Source organism: Purpureocillium lilacinum (genome assembly GCF_023168085.1).
Source record: "Purpureocillium lilacinum CBS 284.36 DNA, scaffold_5, whole genome shotgun sequence".
NCBI lineage: Eukaryota > Fungi > Ascomycota > Sordariomycetes > Hypocreales > Ophiocordycipitaceae > Purpureocillium > Purpureocillium lilacinum.
Window position 1 is genome coordinate 1,039,298 of NW_027072115.1, and position 10,286 is coordinate 1,049,583.

The 10,286-nt window shown below is 59.8% G+C and overlaps 5 protein-coding genes across 5 annotated transcripts; 3 read left to right on the forward strand and 2 right to left on the reverse strand.

Moving 5' to 3' along the window:
• Positions 1–52: 52 nt before the first annotated feature.
• On the forward strand, positions 53–1,517 carry PLICBS_006917 (velvet complex subunit 2; the record flags this gene model as incomplete). The annotated part of the gene is made up of 6 exons (XM_018320300.2): positions 53–207; positions 273–327; positions 388–467; positions 533–798; positions 853–1,201; positions 1,259–1,517. The coding sequence occupies 6 exons, from the start codon at positions 53–55 to the stop codon at positions 1,515–1,517; spliced, it is 1,164 nt and encodes a 387-aa protein (XP_018180197.2).
• A 1,145-nt stretch (positions 1,518–2,662) lies between these two features.
• On the forward strand, positions 2,663–3,275 carry PLICBS_006918 (uncharacterized protein; the record flags this gene model as incomplete). Its single annotated transcript, XM_018320301.2, has 2 exons — positions 2,663–2,943; positions 3,047–3,275. 2 exons carry the CDS (start codon positions 2,663–2,665, stop codon positions 3,273–3,275), a joined length of 510 nt encoding a protein of 169 aa, XP_018180198.2.
• Positions 3,276–3,700: 425 nt separating this feature from the next.
• On the reverse strand, positions 3,701–5,047 carry PLICBS_006919 (uroporphyrinogen decarboxylase in heme biosynthesis; the record flags this gene model as incomplete). The annotated part of the gene is made up of 5 exons (XM_018320302.2): positions 3,701–3,774; positions 3,837–4,227; positions 4,291–4,826; positions 4,895–4,936; positions 4,993–5,047. The coding sequence occupies 5 exons, from the start codon at positions 5,045–5,047 to the stop codon at positions 3,701–3,703; spliced, it is 1,098 nt and encodes a 365-aa protein (XP_018180199.1).
• Positions 5,048–5,642: 595 nt separating this feature from the next.
• Positions 5,643–6,065, forward strand: PLICBS_006920 (uncharacterized protein; the record flags this gene model as incomplete). Its single annotated transcript, XM_018320303.1, has 2 exons — positions 5,643–5,708; positions 5,775–6,065. The coding sequence occupies 2 exons, from the start codon at positions 5,643–5,645 to the stop codon at positions 6,063–6,065; spliced, it is 357 nt and encodes a 118-aa protein (XP_018180200.1).
• Positions 6,066–6,224: 159 nt separating this feature from the next.
• PLICBS_006921 (uncharacterized protein) lies at positions 6,225–8,858 on the reverse strand (the record flags this gene model as incomplete). Its single annotated transcript, XM_018320304.2, has 1 exon — positions 6,225–8,858. One exon carries the CDS (start codon positions 8,856–8,858, stop codon positions 6,225–6,227), a length of 2,634 nt encoding a protein of 877 aa, XP_018180201.2.
• Between the last annotated feature and the right edge of the window lie 1,428 nt (positions 8,859–10,286).

Below are 10,286 nucleotides of genomic sequence, written 5' to 3' on the forward strand. Positions count from 1 at the left end.
GCCTGCCCAAGCGCCCCTGCCGCCATCTACATCTGCGCAACAACACCGCGGCATGATGCCGCCGCCCCAGCTTCAGCAGCCGCCGCCGCCGGCGCAAAGCCTTCCTGCCCCCAAGCAAGAGGACCCTTCGTCGGCCGCCGCCGCCGCGGTCACGGCCATGCTGAAGACCTGTTCCAATGTGGACGAATCCACTGGCCGCAAATACCGGTTCGTGGACTTGATGTTAATACCCCAGCGTTCAAAGAGCTTAGACTCACACCCCGTGCGCACAGCTTAGATGTCGTTCAGCAACCCAGGCGAGCTCGCATGTGCGGCTTTGGCGACAAGGTCACGACTTCCTCTCTCAGTGCTTGATTGTGCAGGCCGACATAGACTGACATTTACCAGGACCGAAGGCCGATCACACCACCGCCCTGCGTCCGGCTCATCATCACCGATGCCGCTACTGGGAGAGAAATCGACTGCAAGTGAGCCGGCCTGAGCCCGTTTTGGAAAACGCCAGCCGGTCCATGGACGCTAATAATCACGACAGTGCCATTGACCATTCCATGTTTGTTCTCAACGTGGACCTCTGGAGCGATGATGGATCTCGCGAGGTCAACCTGGTACGGTCGTCCACCGGCAGTCCTTCCATCTCATCCACAACGCCTTTCTCTTACTCCACGCTCAATGGCGGGGATCCGTCTATGAGCCCGTACCCCCAGCACGTTCTGGCATCCAGCCGCGACGGATCCTATCCCCCGGCGCAAGCAGGGCCCTACGTCTCGGACTATCAGGTGCAGCCTGGGTACAATCAAGGTACGCTGCATCCTCGAAACCTTGCCGCTTCGTTTTGTTGACTCGACGTGCCAGGACCTTCCCCATTCCCGCCAAATGGGTCCTACGGCCCTCCACAGCAGTACTTCCCGCAGCACCCGCAGCACCCGCAGCACCAAGGCTACAGACACGACGGCAGCGTGCCGCCATTGCCCTCGCAGGCAAACATGGTTCAGTTCAATCGAAATGGCGTTCCCGTTGCGCCAGGCTACGGCCCCGGTCCGGCGGGGGTAACAGTGGTGGGCAACCAGCCGCAAGGCATGTTCACACGGAATCTCATCGGGAGTCTGGCAGCAAGCGCCTTCCGCCTCAGCGACACGACGGATCACATCGGCATCTGGTTCGTTCTCCAAGATCTCAGCGTTCGTTCCGAGGGCACATTCCGGTAAGTCTCGCAGTGCGGATGGTGCGTTGGTTGCCAATCGCTGACTGGAGAACGCAGCCTCAGGTTCTCCTTCGTGAACGTCGGGGCCCGCGGTGGATCCCGTCGGGATGGGAACGCCCCGAAGATCAACACCGGCCGAGCCCCGATTCTAGCATCCTGTTTCAGCAATCAATTCACCGTCTACTCGGCAAAGAAATTTCCAGGAGTGTGCGAGAGTACACCACTAAGCAAGACTTTCGCGACGCAGGGAATCAAGATTCCCATACGGAAAGATGCGAACGTCAAGGGCGGCGATGACGACGACTATGGCGAGTAAATTGGCTTTGGCACAATGGCAACTGATTAGGTTGCCCGCTGCCAAGTCCCCCTTGGTAGTCGCAAGGGCAGCCCCGAACTGCAACAGACGAGCAGGTACCGACGCGGCACCCCTGGCTTTGGCCGCTGGACCCGTGTGCGGGCAATCGCACTCATGGCAAGCGGCGAGGTTCCTCAGAGGACGCAAAACCGCCAGATTTTGAGTCGATGCAGGGGCTCTGGGACAGACACAGCCGTTATGGGAGGGCTCAGCGGGGAAGCGGCTCGGGGATCTCCCAGTTGCTGACCATTACCAACGCGAGAGAGCTGCGGAAAGCCTTGCATACATGTGCTATCTACGCGACGCGGGAGTCTTTCCAGATCGGTGGCGTGGGAACGATCTGTGGGCTCTGACGGCTTCTTGCCGGGCAACAGCGGCGAGAGTCTGGTGCGGATGTCCAGCTCCTGTACGAAGTGACGGCAGGTGCACGTTCTCGCGAAGGCGGGCGGGACTCAATGTTCGTCAACGGTGAAATATCTGACAGCCCGTCACCGCCGTCTTGCCAAGATATGGTAACAAGGAGGCGGCAAGGGGCCAGGAATGGTCAGTGCAGGGAACTGTCAGGCACATCGACGCCCCAGTACTCAAGGAGGTCCGATAGCTCGATGTTATTAGACATCACTACATTGAGCACCTCTGCGAACTACAGTCGATTTCACGGCGCCATTGTATGCCAATGGCGGAATGCATTGTTTATGCCGCAGCGATAGGGCAATACCGCGAGGCTGCCTGTAGTCTACTTAGGTTTAGGTACCTCGTTAGCGTCGCGCCACCAGGCTCGGCGCTGTGTGCTTAATGTTTAAATCGTTGCCTACCCCGTTCCCAACAACCGTCGCCCGCCACTTCTGAACCAGATCAGCCCAGCCCAGCCCAGCTCCTTCGCTGCTTGCGCTGCGACTTCACTGTCCCGCGTCTCCCTGCCCGCAGAGCGACACTCGCCACGGCCCGCGAGACATCCCGCCGCGAGACCGCATCGAACCTCTCCCTCCCCTCGCCTCTACAAGCCTGTTCGCGCGCAACCAGCATCGTGCCCACCACGTCCTCCTCCCTTGCCGAAAACCGCAGTTTCGAAGCCGTGAACCGCCAGTCCTGTGCCGACGGCCAGCATGGCGTCCCCGGCCGGAAATACCGGCGGCAGCAAGCCGCAGCCGCAGACACAGACATCTGACCAGCAGCGGCCGACCTTGACAGCGTCGCAGCTCTCGTCGCACGGCCGCGGTGGTGCGGGCAACATGGCCGACGCCCGGCAGTCGCCCAAGCTGAAGCCGTCGGACCTCGAGACGCCCGTCCTTAAGAAGCCCGTCGTGACCACGGGCCGCGGCGGCACGGGCAACATGGCCAAGAACGACGACCCGTACGAGACTCGCCTGCGCCAGGACGTTGAAGGGTACGCCCCCGGCCCCCTGTCTCTCCCCGATTCTCGATACATTGGTGTCCTTGTCGGGACCACGATGCCCTAGATCGAACTTGCAGGCTGACGTGAACGGCAGCGTCCCCCGCCGGTACTCATCCGGCGCGCAGCACGCGGGCCGCGGCGGTGCGGGCAACATCTTCCGCGACGACGACGGCGCCGAGCTGGCGCGCAAGGGGAGTCGCGAGCAGGCCGTCGTGGACGATGGGACCGCGCCCGCTGCCGGCCGGACCAGCAGCCCCGTTACCCCCGGGACCGAGTCGCTCGCCGCCAAGGGCAAGAGCTGGCTGTTCGGGAAGAAGGCGTAGAGGCTCGGCGCTCTCGTCTACTTCTACGCTGTCCATCTATCTCTCTATCCCTCTCTATGTATATGTACGCTGGGTGTAGTGGCGTTGTGTTTCGGCCTTTTTGCCGAGTCCAGGCTGTTCCAGCTGCGGTTCTTCATCTGGTGTCCGCGGTGGGCGGCAATCCCATACTTTCTAGCCCCGGAATTGCCATTCTGAACAGGGTCGAGGGCGACTGTTGGGCGACAGGCGCGAGGGTGTACTTCGGGAAAGACGAATGTCTAGATACCACGTTTTGTTTCGCAGGAGCAGGACGGGAGAAGGTTCAAATTTTATACGGAAAGTTTTGCCCACATCGTCTCTTATGAGACTTTTTAGCCTTTAACCTTTTCTATCACCCCGTGGGGACATGTATCGTATTATCTTGTCAGTATCATGGCAAACCGCGTTCAAGCCTTGGTCAGACGATGAATCTCCTCAAAGAAATGCTTGAGGTTGTCAGGGTTGACGCCGGGGGTGATACCTGTTCACATGGGATTAGCATACGCGTTGCGAGTGGTCTATTGAGCTGGCAGGGAGGCTCACCATGGCCCAAGTTTGCGATCCAGCCCTTGTTGCCGACCCAGAAGCCCTTGACCATCTGCTCCACCGCTTCCGTAATGGCCTCCTTGGTGCCGTACAGGACACCAGGGTCGGCGTTGCCCTGGAAGACAACGTTGCGAGAGCCCCTAATCTTGACGGCCTCGGCAGGGTCCTGCAGCCAATCCATTCCTACGACGTTGTAGCCGAGGCTGCAGGCCGAGTCCAGGGCGTGCCAGGCGCCCTTGGGGAAGACTGTCATCGGGACGGCATCGAGACCCATACTCTTCAGCTTCTCAGGCAGCTTCTGGGCAATATGCGCCAGGTACGGCTCGGAGAACCGACTGAAAGACGCCGGGCCGAGTTCTCCGGCCCACGAGTCGAACACCATCACCAGCTAATTAGTCAAGCACTGTCAGCGTCCAAGGATCGTGCATGTTACTGTGCGTTGGAGCCGTACCTGAGCCCCGGCCTTGACCTGGAGGGCGAGGTGATCAACACAGATGTCGGCAATCTTGTGCAGCAGCTTCTTGGTCTCCTCCGGATACTTGTAGATCCACGTCTTGCTCTGCGCAAAGAGCTTGGTGCCACCTCCCTCGACCATGTAGCAGAACAAGGTCCAGGGCGCACCGCAGAAGCCAATCAAGGGAACCCTGCCAGCCAGCTTCTTCCTGGTGAGCGTGATGGCCTTGTAGACGTAGTCCAGCTCGTCGGCGACGTTGACCGGTCGGTCGAGGACGGTCTGGTACTGGCCGTCGGTGGGCGACTGCAGGGGGTTCGGGAAGTGCGGGCCCTTCTTGTCCACCATCTCGACCACCATGCCCATGGCTTGCGGGATGACGAGGATGTCGGAGAAGATGATGGCGGCATCTAGGAGCCCGGCATATCGCTCGACGGGCTGGAGGGTCAGCGTCGATGCGACTTCGGGGTCGCGGCAGCACTCGAAGAAGTCGCGGTTGCCCTTGGCCTCATGGTACTCGGGCAGGTAACGGCCAGCTACTTTTCGTCAGCAATCCGGCAGGCAATTGCAAACCCTTCGGTCAAAGCCGCATGGTTTGGCGTACCTTGTCTCATCACCCACATGGGCGGACGCTCGACCTCCTGTCCTGTTGAGTGCGTCAGCGACGGATGCTCGATAGCGGCAGCGTGGGCTTCTGCGCACCCCATGCTGCCCGGAGCAACAGGTCGTTCTTCAAGGGCTCGAATGAGTGCTCCATGGTGACCCGAATGAACTTGGCCGCCGAGACGTGGGAGGGAGTGGGCGTCGGATGTACAAGTAGAGCTTGATGTCGACCCCAGCGCATGTGCTCGGAGCGCAAAAGTCACCCCGCCATTATCCAAATGCGGGCCACGACGAGGGTCAGTCCTCGGCCCGTTGCGAAAGGTTGACCAGCAGCCCGGAGCTCCGTCTCCAGTCTCCGGGCAGTCTCCAGCGGCAACAGGGGGGGTTTCAGTTGGTGACAGCGCTCTCGCTGCAGGTACCGACCGCCAGGTCTGTCAGGTACATTGTCTTGCTAGGCCAACACTACAGAGCCAAAGTACCGCAACACCCACCGGAGCCAGTCGGCCCGTGTCAACACCGCTGTGATCTGGCTCCGCGACAGCTGCTGAGAGCAACCTAGTTAGGTCGCGCGACTGGGGGGCACAGCTACCGATTCGTACCAGAGCTCTTAAGTTCTACCACCATCACTCAACGAAGCTCTGCGACGGACGCGCCAACATCACATCCCCCCCTATCGCCCCCGACACACCAACATCTCAGCTACCGCGGACGCTCCCTCCTCCGCTTGTTGTATCCTCCCATCGTCCACGATGCCGTCCGAACGCGACTACCAGATCCGGCCCATTGCGCAGGACTCGGTCATGCACAATTCCAAGGTCTGCATCGCGCATCTTCGCCTCTAGCTCCTGGCCCCCTTCTAACTGCCCATCCATCTCCTACAGAACTTGTCAAACCTCCACAGTCTCGCCGGCTCCCTGTTCGGCGTCAGCGCCGGCATCCTCGGCCTCGAGTCCTACAGCGGCTTCCTCTTCTACCTCGTCTTCTCGACCATCACGACGCTCCTCTTCTACGTCTTCCAGGTCGCACCCGAGTCGCTCGCGGAGAAGAGACCCATCCTTGACACTGGCCGCTACTTCCTCAGCGCACTGGACTTTTGGACGAGCGGGATATTCGGAGGCTTGTCTGGCTTTGTTTTGACGTGGACATTGTTCTATGGTTTAGTAAGGGCATGAAGAATTATGACGAGTGCACACACGACGAGACCAATCAAAGCATTCTAGAATACGGCGCAATGAACGTGCATCCGCAGGGCCAATTTTCGGTTCGCGATATTCAAAAGGGAGATCTAGCCTTTAATACACCCAACAGGAGCCAAACTCACCAGGCAGGACTCAATCCACGATCTCAACCACGCGACCCACATGACCCTCGAGTCCTGACCTGTCCTGGCTTCCACCCTCAAGAAGAATCACCTTGGAGCCCATCTCAATCCATTCCCGGTTATGAAGCAGCTCAAGGGTGACTTCCCACGCCTGCCCCATGCCCGGCAACCCTGTGATGTCAGGCTCTTCTATCCCATCTCCGCTCAGACTGAACATGTCAATGTCCTCGGTGGCTGTCTTGCCCGTTGCGTCGAGCCATCCGCTGCGAGAGACCCGGAGTATCCGCGCGGCAGCCCGAACACTAGCGACGTACACGTTGACAAAGGACCCAACTGCCAGACTCTGCACAGTAGAGTCGGCAAACGTTGCAGTGAAGCCGCTGGCAGCCTGCAGAGATAGCCCCGTGTCGAGCATGTGCTTTGACGGTATCGCCAGGACCATGCCGCGGCGAATGCGAGGCACCTCGCCGCCGGTCATCTCATCGTTGGGCAAGCAGTGGTCCGCGTCGAGGTCGAGAACAAGACCAACGGATCCAGCTTGCCCAGCTTCGAGCGTCCGCACGGCTAACCGCAGATTGCGAATGCTTACAATCTGGGCTTTGTGCCATTCCCCTGCAATGGTCGATGCGGAGACTGCGTTCTTCATTGCGATGCGGGCCAGCTCAGCCGACGAAGGATGCGATATGGACAAGCCGTAATGCCCTGGGGATGGGCGATCGTCCACACCTGCGCCAAAACCACGAGACTCCTCATCCTCGGGCTGAAAGGGGCCAACCACAATCCTGTCGCCCACTGAGAGGCTGCCAAAACGGACATACCCAGAGACGACGACTCCTTGGTCCGTCCTGCGACCAGAGCCGGAAGCCAGTGCGCTGTATGAGCCCGCCAGACTGAAGGTATCATCAACATGAAACAGGCACTTTGGCTGCTCCGGATTCAGGACCATCCCGACATAGTCTCGGGCTGTTGGGGTTGGCGGTAAAGGCAAGCCGTCGAGGAGTGCATGAACGAGTCCGATACCGATGCCCTTGACGGAGCTCGTCAAAACGATAGGGACGTGTGATGTCAAACTGCCGCTGTCCTCGATACTCTGAACAACAGCTTTGACCTTTGCCCTGTCCTCTGCCGGTATCTGCTTCAATTCGTCATGTTGCCTTTGGTCAGGTTGGAGGATCTTAGGGATTCGCCCGGCTTCCTTAATGGCGGTGAGAACCTTTCCCATGGTCTTTTGCAAGCTGAGCTTGGACGCTAGGTCTAGCTTGGTGATGACAATCGCCATAGGCACGTCCAGCTTAAGTGAGAGGGTCAAGTGAGCCTTGACGAGATCGACGCCGGCAGCTGCCGCCCCAAGAACATCCTGCGCGGACGAAGTCGCCCCGACACCGTTCGAAACCCCTTCGTGCGCATCCGCAGCGATGCAAAGAATACTCCAATGCGGTGCCCAGTTCATGAGGCCGCGCAGAACTGTGCGCCGATAGCGAGGGTGGCCCCCCGAGTCGGACACAAAGACCAGCTTCCCATTCTCGGCGCAGTCGTGAATGTCTATCCAAGACTCGATGTTCCCTTGGGAGAAATTGAGAATAGTTTGGTCTTTGTATCCGATGAGTTCCTGGGCGATGGAACTGGTGACACCGGAGACCAGCTCGTGGCGGTGTTTGAGCAGGGACAGACGGCTCTTTCCACGCCCGTTGTCTAGCGTCCCCGTAGAGAGGGTACCAAGAAGGCTCGACTTTCCGGATGTCGTCGGACCTGTGAGGGTGACCCGGAGCTGCGGCGTTGCAGAGCTGCCTCGTCTCGGCTCAGTCACGAGTTCTGGGGTGTTGGCAGTCTTGGCACCGGTCGACTCGCCAGAGCTCAAGCCTTGTTCAGATTGCATGTCGTCCCGAAAGCCAAGGTTTGGTGTCACCAAGGCCTCCGCCACCCATAGCTTTCCGCGTCTGGTCTGGTGAGTTTGGGCAGGAGTTGCGGCGTTCCCAACGTCGACGGACTCGGTCCACTCGCATTCGCCGACAATGACCGTGCGGACGATGTCGACGGTACACCCGAGGCTGGCTGCCATAACGCGCAATGTCGCAATGCTTTCACTCATCTCATCCTTTGTGAGGCCGACAAGGGTGCCGTCGTCGGAGACGCCTATTTCATATAAGGCGCCTCTAGACTCCTCAAGACCCGGCACCAGCGCCTCAAGCTTAACAGGCGACTTGAGGTCGACAGAGTCATCAGGAAGCTTTGGAATAATCAACTCCTTGGAGCTGGTTGCATGGTAGGGAGACGACTGCTGCAGCCTCCAGAGGAGTTGCGTTGTGAGATGCTGCAGGCGTTCCTGCCGAGGCTGGCTCGAGGCAGCGGGCGCGGCCGGCGACGACTTTGCCGGGTTTGCCTCGCGCGGCCCGGCCTGCTGAGAGCCGCTTACCCGGCTGGAGGTACTGACAGAGGTGTATTTGCGCCTCGGCCTGAGGAGGAGATGGAGCTTGTACTCTGTCGGGCCCTCCTGAGGCTCGGCCTGGAGCTTGGTGACGCCATAGTCGGACAGCAAGGCGGGCGCTGGCGAAGGCTTGGGCGGCTGATTGCTGGTATCTTCTGGGGCAAGCCATGGAGACGACACCCTTGGCGGGTCGGGGTCGTAGGTGAATATCGAAGCCATGGTCGAGGGCGGGACAAATGACTAGACGGCGGTACGTGCAAGCCGTCTTCTCGCCAAGCACTGGACTCTATCGTTTCCAAGCGTCGAGAGCACGTGTTTTCGGGTGATCATTTTCAATGAGGCGGTTTCGTTGGCCTGTAAGTCTGAGCGTTGAGAGCAAAGACGATGTTTGGCGAGGGCAGGGTTGACGAGGCTCTGGCTTAAGAGTCATCCCGGGAAGGTGAGGTCACCTGTCACCGCCGCCGTCGCGAGCCATTGACGGTCGTGGTTGGCCGCAGCTTCCATGTTAGTAATTGGGCAGGCCGGCGCCAGATTGGCCGACGGGAGTCGCTGGCTCTCCCACAACCCACGGCCTTGTGCGCTGGCTGCCCAAGTTTGGAAGCTGCGTCGCCGTTTTTCGGCTTTGGCTGTAATCGATAATGGCATCATAGACGGCGCAACGGCCCAAGTTCGAACGTCGGTACAATGTATCAACACTTCATACTCTGGGAGTTGCCCCAAGCCGCAGCGGGCCTGCTGTCCGTCTCCGCGATCAGCAAAAGCGGACCGCCTGACGACTAACGTTTTGGGACGGGGCAATTCGTGGTTCAGCGCAGGTAGCGGCAGGGGTGGGTCGGTCTCAGCGACCCCGGGAGCGCTGAAGATGACGGCTGAGCCGACAAACTACCTACCTAACATTCACTGCCAGCGACTGGCTGGGACCTGCCGCCAGCACAGAGTCAGTCAGATTCGACCAGCGTCAAGACTTCACAGGTTCGCTTTCGACAACGCTACCACATGCGTGTGCTATATTTGGCGGCGTCATCATCGGCGGTGGCTCAGCAGCAGCTGGACGTCCTCGCCGTCCCTCTCGCTCCAGACGGGTCCTGATTCAGGCATCAGCAATCGACCGGTGGGGCAGACACTGCCGCCGCCTGGGCTGCACGACACTTCCGTCGCCTGCGACGATTGATGCTGCCGACGACGAGACCCCGCTAGCCTGGAGGCATCCAAAAGTGCCCCCTTGCCCAGTCCGTACCCCGCCGCCTGGGCACTGGCTGCTCTCAGGCAGTGCCCCCTGTCGGTAAAGGGTCTCGGGTGCCGTTTAGGGGTCTTCGGGCATGAGCCACTGCGTTTTAGCTGGTGGCGTTCCAGGGCGTTGAGACTGGGACCAAAGGGAGCCGTGCCGAAGCCAGAACCGCCTGTAAGTACCTTACGAAGCACCACCACTGCTCCACCTCTCCAATCAAAGTGACCTTCTCCCGCCCGTCTGGCTGTCTGGCCGTCCCTTAAACTTCCAGACACCGCACCCCTAATAATACATCGGCCGCTCCGACGTTGGCAGTCGTCACTCACCCTCCTCTTTCTTTCTCCCTCTTCGTTTTCCAGCCGTCTTCTGCGTCCGCAGCACCTCTTCAATCGATATATTGCACTCAGCTCGACGACGTC